The sequence below is a fragment of the Zonotrichia leucophrys genome, chromosome 10 (assembly GCF_028769735.1).
Source record: "Zonotrichia leucophrys gambelii isolate GWCS_2022_RI chromosome 10, RI_Zleu_2.0, whole genome shotgun sequence".
Taxonomy (NCBI): Eukaryota; Metazoa; Chordata; class Aves; order Passeriformes; family Passerellidae; genus Zonotrichia; species Zonotrichia leucophrys.
In genome coordinates, this window is record NC_088180.1 from 3,286,136 (window position 1) to 3,299,978 (window position 13,843).

Genomic DNA, 13,843 nt, shown 5'->3' on the forward strand with positions numbered 1-13,843 from the left:
GCCATCATCCATCCAATCCATCCCCATCCCATCCATTCATCATCATCCATCCATCCATCCATCCATCACCATCCATTCCATCATTCCTCCATCCACCATCATCCATCTCATCTCCTGCATCCTCTGCCAGCACACACACCCTGGGCGGGGCCGCTCTCTGTCGCGACTCAGCCGTGTCGGCGACACCGGGAGGAGCCGCTCGCCCCCCCAGCCCCCCTGCCCTGCCCTGGTCTCTCTCCCCGGGGCGGGCTCGGGCTCGGCGGGATCGATCCCTGCCCGGATCGATGGTTCCCGCCCGGGGCTCGGGGCACCCCGCGCTCCCCGATCCCGCTTTCCCGCGGAGGGAACGCTCCGGGGGCGGGATGCGGGAGCAGCGTCCCCCCCGCTCCCGTCCCCGTCCTCCCTGCGGGCTCCAGGCGCGCTGAGCGCCCGCACGGGCCGGCACCGCCGCTGGAATTCCCGCATGGATCGGGAATAGCAGCACGGGAGGCTCCCACCTGCTTTTCCTCCATCCTCCCAGGGATGCGCGGGCGGGACGGGGGGAGCCGCGCCCCGACGGCATCGCCGCCGCTCCGGGAGAACCGCTAAACAGCGGCCGAGCGGCGGAGAACGCCCGCGGGCCGAGCAGCACCGGCGCCCCCGCTTTTCTGGGGGGATATTTCTGTATTTTCGGGGGTACCGGCGGTGCGGGAGCGGCCGCGGGCGGCGCCGGCCGGGTGGGTGGGTGGGTGAGTGGGTGGTGGGCTGGGAGAAGGAAGGGGGTGGCGGGCGGGCGGGCGGAGGGGGAGGCTGGCAGAAATGCAAATCGCTGCCTCTCGCTGTGCCTCGGCAGCCCAGAGCCCGCTCGGCCCCGGCGCCGCTCGCAGCTCAGCCCCGGCAGGCGCGGGGGCAGCGGGCGGGGTCCCCCCGGTCCCCCCGCCCCTCGGCCGGCTGGCAGCGGGAGGATGAGGAGCGCCGGGAAGGGCTGAGGGTGGCGGAGAGGCTCCTAGGAGAGGGTGAGTGGCGGGGGACAGGCGGACAGGAGAGGGGGAATAGGGCGGGGATGAAGTAGGGAGAGACGGCGGAGAGAGGGAGGGGAGAGGGAAGCGAAAGGAATAATTGGGGATGAAGAGATGAAAGCAGAGGATAAAGAAAATGGAGGTTAATTAGTTGGTTATTGAGGGAGGGGGGGTGAGTGTGGGAGGAAAAGCCTGATAGAGCCGGGAAAAAGTGAGAAGGGTGAGAAGAGACGGCTGGGAAAGGGAGAAGGAAAAACCGAATCGAGCCGAGAAATAGAGAGTGAGAAGGGTAGGAAAATCCGGCCAGGGGAGAGAGAAGGAAAACCTGATTGAGCAGGGAAACAGAGAGTGAGAAGGGTGGGAAGGGAGAAGGAAAAACCTGATCAATCCAAGAAATAGAGAGTGAGAAGGGTGGGAAGAACCGGGCAGGGGAGAGGGAAGGAAAAACCTGATCCAGCCTGGAAATAGAGCGTGAGAAGGGTGGGAAGAGCCGGGCAGGAAAGAGAAGAAGGAAAACCTGACTGAGCCGAGAAAAAGAGAGCGAGAAGGGTGGGAAGAGCCGACCAGGGAAGGGGAGGAAAGCGGGGGCGAGGGCGAGGAGGGGATGCGCGGGAGGCAGCGGGCGGCAGCCGGGGGGAGCCGGGCACAGACAATGGGGCGCGGCCCCGCCGCCTCCACCTCCCGCCGGCGGGCGGGGCCGGGGCGCGCTGGCGCTGAGCCCCGCGCTGTGCCCTGCCAGGGGGACATGGCCCCGCTGCTGGCGCTGCTGCTGGCGGCCCTGCTGGGCTCGGGCCGGGCGTGCCCGGAGCCCTGCGCTTGCGTGGACAAGTACGCGCACCAGTTCGCCGACTGCGCCTACAAGGAGCTGCAGGCCGTGCCCGCGGGGCTGCCCTCCAACGTGACCACGCTGAGCCTGTCGGCCAACAAGATCAGCTCGCTGCCCCGCGGCGCCTTCGCCGAGGTGACCCAGGTGAGCTCGCTGTGGCTGGCGCACAACGAGATCGCCACCATCGAGCCCGGCGCGCTGGCCGTGCTGGCGCAGCTCAAGAACCTGGACATCAGCCACAACCAGATCGTGGAGTTCCCGTGGCGGGACCTGCGCAACCTGAGCGCGCTGCAGCTGCTCAAGATGAACAACAACCGCATGGCGCTGGTGCCGCCCGACGCCTTCCGCACGCTCAAGGACCTGCGCTCGCTGCGCATCAACAACAACCGCTTCGCCACGCTGGCCGAGGGCATCTTCGACTCGCTGGGCTCGCTGTCGCACCTGCAGATCTACAACAACCCCTTCGAGTGCTCCTGCTCGCTGCAGTGGCTGAAGCGCTGGATGGAGAGCACGCTCATCTCCATCCCCGAGAAGGACTCCATCGCCTGCGCGCTGCCCGAGCGCCTCCGCGGCGTGCCGCTGGCCAAGCTGCCCGAGCTGCGCTGCGCCGCGCCCGCCGTCACCATCGGCTCCTCGCCCGAGCTGGACGCGGCCGGGCTGCCCGACGGGCTCACGCTGAGCCTGCACTGCGCCGCCAGCGGCTCGCCGCCGCCCGAGCTGCGCTGGAAGATCCGCACGGCCGGCCAGAGCCTGGAGCTGGGCGGGAGCGGCCCGGAGAGCGCGGCCAAGGAGGAGCCGCGGCCCGAGCCCGAGCGCTTCGTGGCCTTCAAGAACGGCACCTTGGTGATCCCGCAGCTGAGCAAGCGCGAGGAGGGCACCTACACCTGCGTGGCCACCAACGAGGTGGGCAGCAACCACTCCTCGGTCAGCGTGGCCGTGGCTGGCCCGCAGAAATACCCGCCGCTGCCCGGTGCGGACCCGCTGGGCGGAAAGGGGCAGGCGGGCGACAAGAAACCCGGCACGGAGGCGGCCAAGAACAGCGTGCTGACCCCGGAGGAGAGGGGCAAAGCGCTGGGCCCCACCCGGCAGAGCCGGCCCGGCTCGGCGGCGGGGCCGGAGCCTGAGGGCCGGGGCCGGGTCCCCCTGGAGCCGCCGGGGCTGGAGAAGAAGTGCGGGGCCTCGGCGGGCGGCTCCAAGTACATCTCCAACCACGCCTTCAACCAGAGCGGCGACTTCAAGCGGCACAGCTTCGAGCTGGGCGTCATCGCCCTGGACGTGGCCGAGCGCGACGCCCGAGTGCAGCTCACGCCCACCCAGCCCGGCGGGGGCCACCTGGGCGTGCTGTACCTGTGCCAGCAGGGCCGCCAGGGCCACGCCCTGCTGCAGTGGTCGCAGATCGAGGCCGGCGTGAACTCGTACTGGTTCCAGGGCCTGAGCCCCGGCACCAACTACTCGGTGTGCCTGAGCTCGCCGGGCGAGGAGTGCCGCGTGCAGGTGGTGTTCACCACCAAGAAGGAGATCCCGTCGCTCATCATCATCGTGGTGGTCAGCATCTTCCTGCTGCTGCTGGCCACGCTGCCGCTGCTGGGCGCCACGTGGTGCCACCTGCTCGCCAAGCTGCAGGCCAAGCCCTACAAGCTCATCATGAAGGCGCAGAACCCCGACCAGATGGAGAAGCGCATGGCCGCCGACTTCGACCCCCGCGCCTCCTACCTGGAGTCCGAGAAGAACTTCGGTGCCGGCGAGGCCGAGGCCGAGGAGGAGGAGGAAGAGGAGGAGGAGGAGGCGGGGGATGAGGAAGGAGCGCGGTGGCGGCGCGGGAGGGAGGGGGAAGGCGCGGCCGAGCTGGAGCGGGAGGAGAGCGTGGCCGCCAGCTCCATGGCGGAGTCGCAGTCCAAGGGCGGCGCCGAGGAGTTCGAGGTGCGCTCCGAGTACAGCGACAAGCTGCCGCTGGGCGCCGAGGCCGTCACCATCTCCCCGGAGATCAACGGCAACTACCGGCAGCGGCCCCGCTGAGCCCCCCAAATCCCCCTGTCCCCGCTCCCACCCCCCGCTCCGCCCGGGGAAAAACCTCCGGGAACGAGCGGAGCCATCCCCGCCTCTCCTTCCCCTCCTCCTTCTCCTCCTCCCCTTCTTCTCCTTCTCGCCCGGTGCCCCCGGGATGAGCCTCCCACGATTTCGTTTCCATTTCGGGCACCGGCGGTACTCGCTGCCGGCTCGGCGGCAACAACGATTCCCTCTCCCCCCGCTCCCTCCGCCGCCCGCCAGCCCCGGGCTCGCTTTCCCCTCCGAGGAAAAAAACGAAAAAACCCCGAGAAAACGGCTAAAAGCAAAAAGGCCGATAGCCCCAAATTCTCTTTGCTGGAATCGGTTCAGTCCCCGCCGCTCCTCGGTGCCCGGTGAGTCCCCTCTGCTCCCCGGTTCTCTCCTGTCGAGGCCGGAGCTGTCCCCGCCGCTGCCCGGTGTGTCCCCGCCGCTCCCCGATGTGTCCCCACCGCCCTCCGGCGCATCCCGATTTTCCCCGGGCGGTGCCGACATTCCCGGTCCCCGCCACTCCCCGGCGGTTTTCCCCCTTCCCGGCGGATCCCGGGGCTCCTCGGTCCCCGGCACTCCCGGGCGATGCTCCCCGCGCCCCGCTGGGTGCCGGCATTCCCGGTCCCCGCCGCCCCCGGGCGGTTCTCTCCAGCCCCCGATGGATATTGGTGCTCTCCGGTCCCACCATTCCCGTTCCCGGTGGGTCCCGGTCCTCCCCGGTCCCCTCCACTCCCGGGACCTGATCCTCCGTCCCCGTCACTCCCGTTCCCGGTGGGTCTCGGTGCTCCCCGGGACCTGATCCTCGGTCCCCGTCACTCCCGTTCCCGGTGGGTCTCGGTGCTCCCCGGTCCCCGCCCTCCCATTCCCGGCAGCTGATTCCCGGTCCCCACCATTCCCATTCCCGGTGGGTCCTGGTTCTCCCCGGTCCCGCCATTCTCGGCAGCTGATTCCCGGTCCCCCCCACTCTCATTCCCGGTGGGTCTCGGTTTTCCCCGATCCTCGCCACTCCCGGGAGCTGATCTCTGGTCCCCGCCCTCCCATTCCTGGTGGGTCCCGATTCTCCCCGGTCCCCACCATTCCCGTTCCCGGTGGGTCTCGGTGATCCCCGCTCCCACCACTCCCATTCCCGGTGGGTCCCGGTTCTCCCCGGTCCTCGCCCTTCCATTCCCGGTGGGTCCCGCTCTCCCCAATTCAGCACCGGGCTCTCCGGGACAGCTCCGCGCCCCGAGGCTCCGGGGGCTCCCCGATCCCCAATCCCCGGTCCCCAATTCCCGGTTCCCGGCCCCGTCCCCTCCCCTCGGTGTGTTTTGGGTAGAGTAGCCTTGTAGCCAAGTGTGTGAGCCGCAGACGCGCCCGGAGCCCGCGGCCGAGGTCGCCGCGGTGGCCGCGGTGTCCGCCAGCCCCGGTGCCGGCCCCGGAGAGCCGCGGGCGCCTTCTCTGCGCGCTTCTGTCCGTGACGAGTCAATAAAAGGGATTGAAAGTGGAGCCGCCTCCGTGCTTGGGGGGAAAAACCGGGATTCTGTCCCCAGGGCGGGGAGGGGACAGCCAGGAGGTGGCACCGCCACGGCCGCCTCCTTTTATGTGTTTGACGCGTTTTTTAATATCGTAAAAACATCAATTCATTTTTTTTCCGGCCATAAAATCGCGTTTGCGTGCGAACGGAATCGCCCAAATCCATTAAATCTTTCCTATAAATTCACCCCGGAGAGGAAAAAAAAAGGAATTCCATTTTCCCCCGGTGAGCATCGGAATCCGCTGGAGCAAGGAAACATCCCACGGATGTGTTTTCCATCGTTTTATGGATCATTTTCTGTCGTTTTCCAGATCATTCTCTACCATCTTAATCATAATTTTATCATTTTTACATCATTTTAGATACGCTTTCTATTATTTTAGATATGTTTTTGTCATTTTAGATACGATTTCTGTCATTTTAGATATCTTTTATTTATCATTTTATGTGTAGTGTATTTAATTTTTGATGGAATTTCTACAATTCCTATCTCTCTTTTTTTTTTTTTTGTTAAAAATCACACCCCACACCTTTTTTTTGAAAAGGCTTTTTTTGCCTTTTTTTCTCCCCAAACTCCTCTCCCTGATGGTGTCACCTTGATCCCCAAGTGCTCCCAGCACTCATCCCAAAATTCCCACTGATTTCTGCTCCCAATCCCATCCCACCGATGAAAGCCCCCCGGCAATCCAACATTCCTTTCTCCAGGGCAAAAATCCCCCAAACCCCTCCCGAATTCCCCCACAAAATCCCCCAAATCCCGGGAGTCCGAGGCTGCTCCAGGTGTTCGGATCTGCCTGGCAGAGCCTGGATATTTCCATCTTTGTTGACATTCCCATAATTGTTGCCATTCCCATAATTATTTGTGGATATTCCCACAATTGTTGCCATTCCCATAATTAATTATGGATATTCCCATAATTGTGGATATTTCCATAATGGTGGATATTTCCATAATTGTGGACATTTCCATAATTGTGAATACTTCAGTAATTGCGAATATTCCCATAATTGTTGATATTCCCATAATTGAGCGTCGTGCTCGGGAGTCACGGCAGGAATGGAAAAGAACAATCATTCCAGCTGCCTTTAATCAGGGAATTGTGGATTCCCAGGAATCCAGGATGAAGCCGGGATTTGCTGGTCTCCAGGAGGCCACGGATAAATGGGGGTGGGGATTTGCATTTTTCCTGGAAAAAATTCCTGCTGGGAGTGGTTAAAGCATCCATGGAGTGCTCAGAATTCCAAAAAATCCTCAATCCCCACAGCTGGAATGAGCAGAGAATTCCAGCCCTGCAGCGGAAATTTCCCAGTTTGACCAGTTGGGAATGTCCCAGTTTGACCAGTTGGGAACTCCCAGTTTGACCAGTTGGGAATGTCACAATTTGACCAGTCAGGAATTCCCAGTTTGACCAGTAAGGAATTCTTAGTTTGAGCAATCCAGAATGTCCCAGTTGGAGCAGTCAGGGATGGCCCAGTTTGACCAGTAAGGAATTCTTAGTTTGAGCAATCCAGAATGTCCCAGTTGGAGCAGTCAGGGATGGCCCAGTTTGACCAGTTGGGAATGTCCCAGTTTGACCAGTTGGGAATTCCCTGTTTGACCAGTCAGGAATTCCCAGTTTGACCAGTAGGGAATTCTTAGTTTGAGCAGTTGGAATGTTCCAGTTTCACCACTTGGGAACGTCCCAGTTGGACCAGTTTGGAATGTCCCTGTTTGATCAGTTGGGAATGTTCCAGTTTGACCAGTTTGGAATGTCCCAGTAGGACCAGTCAGGAATGTCCCAGTTTGACCAGTCGGGAATTCCCAGTTTGACCAGTTTGCGGTGGACAGAGACCGTTCCCGGTCCCTTGTGGGATCTGGGGGATGAAATCCCCACAATCCAAATTTTCCGACCTTTTCTTGGGAATTCTCCACAGGGACACGAGGAGGTGGCGCTGGGGACATTCCCGGGTGCCATCCCTGGTGCCATCTCTGAATTTGGGAATTTTCTCCTCCCTCCTGACCCAGCCCTGGCCCCACAACCCCTCTGTGGGGTCACCCTGCCACCCTGTGTCCCCAAACCCTGTCCCCAAACCTTGTCTGCAAGCCTTGTCCCCAAAGCCAGCCCGCACTCCCTGTCCCCAAATGCTGTCCCCAAACCCTGTTCTCACCTCCTGTCCCCAAAGCCTGACCCCAAAGCCTATCCCCAAACACTGTCCCCAAACCCTGTCCCCAAACCCTGTCCCCAAACCCTGTCCAAAAACCCTGACCCCAAAGCCTGATCCCAAATCCTCTCCCCAAACCCTGTCCCCAAACCCTGTCCGAACCCCTGTCATCACCTCCTGTCCCCAAAGCCTGACCCCAAACCTTGTCCTCATCTCCTGCCCCCAAAGACTGACCCCAATCCCTGTCCCCAAACTCTGTCCCCAAACCCTGTCCCCACTCCCTGTCCCCAAAGCTGGTCCAAAACTCTGTCCCCAAACCCTGTCCCAAAGCCTGACCCCAAACCTTGTCCTCATCTCCTGTCCCCAAAGACTGACCCCAAACCCTGTCCCCACCCCTGTCCCCATCCCCTGACCCCAAAGCCTCTCCCAAACACTGACCTCAAACCCTGTCCAAAAACCCTGTCCCCAAAGCCTGATCCCAAATCCTGTTCTCACCTCCTATTCCCAAACCCTGTCCCCAAACACTGTCCCCAAAACCTGTTCCCAAACCCTGTCCAAACCCCTGTCATCACCTCCTGTCCCCAAAGCCTGACCCCAAAGCCTATCCCCAAACACTGTCCCCAAACACTGTCCCCAAACCCTGTGCCCAAAGCCTGAGCCCAAACCTTGGCCTCACCTCCTGTCCCCAAAGCCTGTCCCCAAACTCTATCCCTGGCCCTGTCCCCAAACCCTGTTCTCACCTCCTGTTCCCAAAGCCTGACCCAAACATTGTCCCCAAACGGGGTTTTAGGTGATTTTGGGGGTCAAGGCTTTGGAGGGGGATGAGATTTTGGGGGTTTTAGGGGGCAGAGGTGTGGGGTGATGGGGTTTTGGGGTTCAGGGGTGTGAAGTAATGGGTTTTGGGGGATTTTGGGGGACTGGGGTGTGGGGTGATGGGGTTTTGGGGGATTTTGGGGCACAGGGAATTGTGGTGTTGGGTTTTGTGGGATTTTAGGGGCAGGGAATTGGGGTGATGAGGTTTTAGGGGCTCTTGGGCGACAGGGATTTGGGGTGATGGGGTTTTAGGAGATTTTGGGGGCAGGGATGGGGGTGATGGGGTTTGGGGGGATTTTGGGGGCAGGGAATTGTGGTGACAGGTTATTTTGGGGTGGCAGGTTATTTTGGGGTACAGGGAATTGGGGTAATGGGGTTTTAGAGGATTTGGGGGAGCAGGGAATTGTGGTGACAGTTTTAGGAGATTTTGTGGGACAAGAAATTGGGCTGATGGGGTTTTCCGGGGATTTGGGGGGCAGAGGTGTGGGAGGACGGGGGTTTGGAGAGATTTTGGGGCACAGGAAATTGGAGTAATGGGTTTTAGGTGATTTTGGGGTACAGGGAATAGGATAATGGGTTTTCAGGCGATTTTGGGGGGCAGGGATATGGGGTGACAAGGTTTTAGGGGATTTTGGGGGACAGGGATTTGGGATAATGGTTTTTCAGAGGATTTTGGGGCTCACGGGTGTGGGGTAATGGGTTTTAGGGGATTTTGGGGGGCAGGGAATTGGGGTCACTCTTTTTTAAGGGATTTTGGGTTCAGGGGTGTGTGCCAACGGGTTTTAGGAGATTTTGGGGGGCAGGGATTTGGGGGTCACTGTTTTTTAAGGGATTTTGGGGTTCAGCAGTGTGTTCTAACAGGTTTTAGGGTACTTTGGGGTGTGGGGTGTGAGTTGATGGGGTTTGGCAGGATTTTGGGGGGGCAGGAATTTGAGGTCACTGTATTTTAGGGGATTTGGGCTCAGGGGTGTGTGCTAATGGGTTTTAGGGGATTTTGGGGGGCAGGAATTTGGGGTCACTGTATTTTAGGGGATTTGGGCTCAGGGGTGTGTGCTAATGGGTTTTAGGGGGTTTTGGGGGGCAGGGATTTGGGGTCACTGTATTTTAGGGGATTTGGGCTCAGGGGTGTGTGCTAAGGCGTTTTAGGGGGTTTTGGGGGGCAGGGATTTGGGGTCACTGCTTTTTAAGGGATTTTGAGCTCAGAGGTGTGTGCCAACGGGTTTTAGGAGATTTTGGGGGGCAGGGATTTGGGGTCACTGTATTTTAGGGGATTTTGAGCTCAGAGGTGTGTGCTAATGGGTTTTGGGGGGCAGGGATTTGGGGTCACTGTATTTTAGGGGATTTGGGCTCAGGGGTGTGTGCTAATGGGTTTTGGGGGGCAGGGATTTGGGGTCACTGTATTTTAGGGGATTTGGGCTCAGGGGTGTGTGCTAACGCGTTTTAGGGGATTTTGGCGGAGCCGAGGACGGGCCCCGCGGGTCGGTGCCATGGAAAACAATCCGGGCCCGGGGGACGGGGAGGGGACGGGCCGGGAGGAGCAGCAGGAGGAGGAGGAGGAGGAGGAGGAGAAGCCGAGGAGGGCCCGGGAGCGGCGGGACCGAGTCCAGCGGAGCGGGGACACCGGGGCTCCACCGGCGGTGACGGGGCCGGGGCGCGGGCCCGGGGAGCGGGGCTGGAGCGGGGGAAAAGCGGGAAAAAATCGGGAGCAAACTCCGGGAGAGGAGGGAAGGAAGGAGGCAGGGCGGTTATTCACGGCTCTGGAATGCGCCGGGAGGCGGCGGGGGAGCCCCGGGGGGCTCTGGAAAAGGGGTGGGATGACACCCGCAGCTCCAGGAGGGACAAAATCCCGGGATTGCCCTCCCAAGTCCCCGGGAGATGGGGTCTGTCCCTCCCTGGGCACCCAAAAATGTCACCTGGAGCTCCCCCAGAGCCAGCGGGGCGCTTTTGCCACCCCTCAGCTCCCGATGGGGTTTATTCCAGACAAATTCCCGCCGGGAATGGCAGGGCTGGGAATGGAGGGCAGGGGAATTGGCCTGCGAGGCTCAGACAAAGGGGTCTGGCTGCCAGCTGCTGGGAATTCGGAGCGGGAAGGAACCTCTGGAGCGCCCTGGAAAAGTCACCGAGAGGGGAATGAGGAGTTAAGTCGGGAAAAATTCCCTTCCCAAGAATTCCAGCGGCCGCGGGGACCCCACAGCCCCTGGCTGAGGGAAGGCGCCGGGTTTTTTCCATGACACAGTCAGCGAGCCCGCTGGAAATCCCGAAAATTCCATGATTTATGGGAAGGCTGCTTGGGAAAGAGCTGCGGTGGCTCTGTTCCTCCCCAGCTCAGCGGGAGGAACCCGGAACCCCCCAGCTCTCGCTCCTCATCCCAAACAGCGTTTCATCCCAAACCCGGAAAAGATTTTCCAGAGGGGGAAGGACGAGCTCGAGGGGGAGAGAGGCCGGGATTTAAGGAATCTCCCAAACCGCTTTTGCCAGCTGGAGCTGTTTCCCATCCCGGCTGTTTGGCCGGGCTCATTCCCGTCTCTGTCCCCAGCAGGACGCGAGGATGAGGCCTCTGCTGGGCGTCCTGGCGCTGGTGACGCTCCTGTCCCCAGGCCTGGCCTGTCCCACGCCGTGCTCCTGCTCCACCAAGAAGAACGGGCGGCTGCTGGCCGAGTGCGCCTACCGCGAGCTGCGGGACGTGCCGCGGGGCCTGTCCCCGAATGTCACCATCCTCACGCTCTCCGCCAACCGCCTGGGCCGCCTGGGCCGCGCCTCGCTGGCCGAGGTGCCCGAGCTGCAGTCGCTGTGGCTGGGCTACAACCACATCTCCTCGGTGGAGCCCGGCGCCTTCGCCGCCCTGCCGCACCTCAAGAACCTGGACCTGAGCCACAACCGGCTGGCGGATTTCCCCTGGCAGGACCTGCGCAACCTCAGCGCGCTGCAGATCCTCAAGCTCAGCAACAACCGGCTGGTCACGGTGCCGCAGGGCGCGCTGGCCGGGCTGCGGGAGCTGCGCTCGCTCTGGCTCAACGACAACGAGCTGGCCACGCTGGCCCGCGGCACCTTCGAGGGGCTGCCGGCGCTGGCGCAGCTGCAGCTCTTCCACAACCCCTTCAACTGCTCCTGCAAGCTCTTCTGGCTCAAGGAGTGGGCGCACGACACCTCGGTGGTGCTCTCCAGGGCCGGCTCCACGCTGTGCGCCGCGCCGGCGCGGCTGCGGGGCCGGCCGGTCACCGACATCCCCGGCGCGCTCTGCGTGCCGCCCTCGGCCCAGCTCACCTACCTGTCCGGCCCGGCCGCGGCCGGCCCCCGGGACGGGCTGACGCTGACCCTGCACTGCAGCGTGGCCGGCAGCCCCCCGCCGGAGATCCGCTGGCAGATCCGCACGGCCAAGCGCCGCGTGGACATCCACGGGCCCACGGTGGCGCGGGACGGCGGCGCCAAGGCGGGCCGGCAGCGCTTCCTGGCCTTCAAGAACGGCACCATGGCCATCCCCGACTTCGGCAAGGAGGACGAGGGCACCTACACCTGCGTGGCGGTCAACGACGTGGGGACAAGGGACGTGTCCGTCAACGTGGCACTGGCCGGCTCGGCCAACCCGGCCGAGGAGCTGCCCCGCGATGACCCCCAGGCCGGGCACCCCGGCGGGCACAGCTGCGCCAAGGGCGACGAGCTGGACCCGTCCGGCATGGGCGAGAAGTTGGTCATCGTCTACCGCGTGGCCGGCCAGGCCCGGAGCGGCGCGGGAGCCCGGGAATTCCGCCTGGGAATTCTGCTGCTGGCTCTGGGGCTGCTGCTCTGGTGAAGGGCGAGCGGCGCCTCGGGATTCCCGATTTTTCCGTAGTTTTTCCTCTCGTAGTGCCTTTGCTGAGCTTCTGGCATCCGGGAGTGCTCCGGAGCCCCACGGGGCCACCACAGGGGTGGGTGGTCCAGCCCTTGCCGTTCCCGTTCCTGGAGGAACTCAGGGAACGTGGGGAGGATCCAGCCCGCATCCAGCCGGGATCTGCCATCAATTCCTGGCTGTCCCCACTTCCCGCTTTTCTCCCTGCCCAGATCTGAGGTGACCACAGGAGGTGACAGTGGTGACAATCCCGCCCCAGAGCCACCACGACTGCCAACGGGGAGGGATCCGAGGATAAAATCCCTGGGAATGAGGTCCTGGGGGACACAGAAGGGACAGAGGATTGGTTGGACCCACAGCCTTGGATTGGGAAGAAATTCACCGGTTTTATCCCTGTAGGAGCATTCCGAGCACCTCCAAGGTCTTGGAATGCCGCGGGAATCCCAAAAACCCCCTGACCATCATCCCAAAAACCCATCTGGGCTGGACCCACTAGGCTTGAGCCAAAGATTCCCAAAGTGTTCCCGGTGGGAATGGGGAAAAGATTGGGAACAGCAGAGAAGCTGAGCTGCCTTGAAGCCATAAACATTCCCCTAGTGCTCCAGAATTCCCGGCGGGACAGGTATTCCTTCTCCAGGTGTCCGGGGAAACCCTCGGGGGATTTTGGGAATGTCCATGGCCCTCGGACTTGGAAACAGCACTGGAATTCCCAGTGGGATCTGGGCACACCCTGCCGCCCCCTGGCCTTGTAACGCCCTGTAGGGACAGCAATAAATGCCTTTAATTAATGCCTTTAATTAATGCCTTTAATTAAGAAATACCCATCATAAACACCTGTAATAAGGAAACAATTTTAATAAATACCTTGAATTAATAATTACTTTTTTATAAACACCTTGAATAAACTCCCTTTTTTTATCTAAACCAGCTGGGCTTCTCTTGGTCTGTGCATCCCAAAATCCCAAAATTCCCTGAGACAGTGGCTCCTGGGCTCCCCCAGATTGTCCCAAACCCTCCTGGATCAGGGGACACTTCTGTCATTCCCAGCTATCCCAAATCCTTCCCAGTGCTGGAGAAACCCCAAAACTTTCCCAATTCTGGAGCATCCCAAGATCCCCTAAATTTCCCTGTTCCCCCCCATCCCAAACCTGGAAGGAGCCCCCACAATCCTGGGATACCCCAAAATGCCCCCCTGCAGCTGCCCGGGAATGGAATTGACCCCAAAAGCAGAGCCTGGAGCTCTCCAGCACCAAAATTCCTTATCCAGAGGGATTTTAGGGACAGGGCAGCCGAGGTGTCTGTGGGGAGCTCCTGGATTCCCACAAATTTTTCCCACTGTGGGATAAAAACCGTGACCCCAATGGAAGTTTTGGGTTCATTTCACAGCATTCGACTTTTAAACTCCGTTTTATCCCTGTGCATAGCGGGATCCAGGATTATCCCTGAAATTCAAGCTGGGATGAGAGGGGTGAGGATGCGGATTTGGAGTTTCCAGACGAGCAGCGAAGCAACAGGAAGGGGAAGAAATTCCCAAATCCCGCCCAGGGCGCCGCTGCTATCCCAAAAACCACACAAATTCCATGGATCTCCAGGGAGCCTTGGGTGGGGCTGTGGAAGCTGATCCCAAAATTCAGCCCCGCCCGTAGCATGGAGCTGCCACAGATTTTAGGGATTTTTAAAATGGATTTTAG

At 61.1% G+C, this 13,843-nt stretch overlaps 2 protein-coding genes across 5 annotated transcripts; both read left to right on the forward strand.

Annotated features, from left to right (window-relative positions):
• The first annotated feature begins 798 nt into the window (after window positions 1-798).
• ISLR2 (immunoglobulin superfamily containing leucine rich repeat 2) lies at window positions 799-4,196 on the forward strand. Of its 2 annotated transcripts, XM_064722266.1 has the most exons (2): window positions 799-995; window positions 1,738-4,196. In XM_064722266.1, exon 2 carries the CDS (start codon window positions 1,744-1,746, stop codon window positions 3,838-3,840), a length of 2,097 nt encoding a protein of 698 aa, XP_064578336.1. In that variant the 5' UTR covers window positions 799-995; window positions 1,738-1,743; the 3' UTR covers window positions 3,841-4,196. The 2 variants fall into 2 exon arrangements, with proteins under 2 accessions (XP_064578336.1, XP_064578334.1); XM_064722264.1 differs by lacking the exon at window positions 799-995 and having other exon boundaries at window positions 1,600-4,196.
• Window positions 4,197-9,766: 5,570 nt separating this feature from the next.
• On the forward strand, window positions 9,767-13,056 carry LOC135452468 (immunoglobulin superfamily containing leucine-rich repeat protein-like). 3 transcript variants are annotated; one of them, XM_064722552.1, is made up of 2 exons: window positions 9,767-9,963; window positions 10,863-13,056. In XM_064722552.1, the coding sequence occupies exons 1-2, from the start codon at window positions 9,814-9,816 to the stop codon at window positions 12,114-12,116; spliced, it is 1,404 nt and encodes a 467-aa protein (XP_064578622.1). In that variant the 5' UTR covers window positions 9,767-9,813; the 3' UTR covers window positions 12,117-13,056. The 3 variants fall into 3 exon arrangements, with proteins under 3 accessions (XP_064578622.1, XP_064578623.1, XP_064578625.1); XM_064722553.1 differs by having other exon boundaries at window positions 10,866-13,056; XM_064722555.1 differs by lacking the exon at window positions 9,767-9,963 and adding an exon at window positions 10,002-10,463 and having other exon boundaries at window positions 10,866-13,056.
• The last annotated feature ends 787 nt before the right edge of the window (window positions 13,057-13,843 follow it).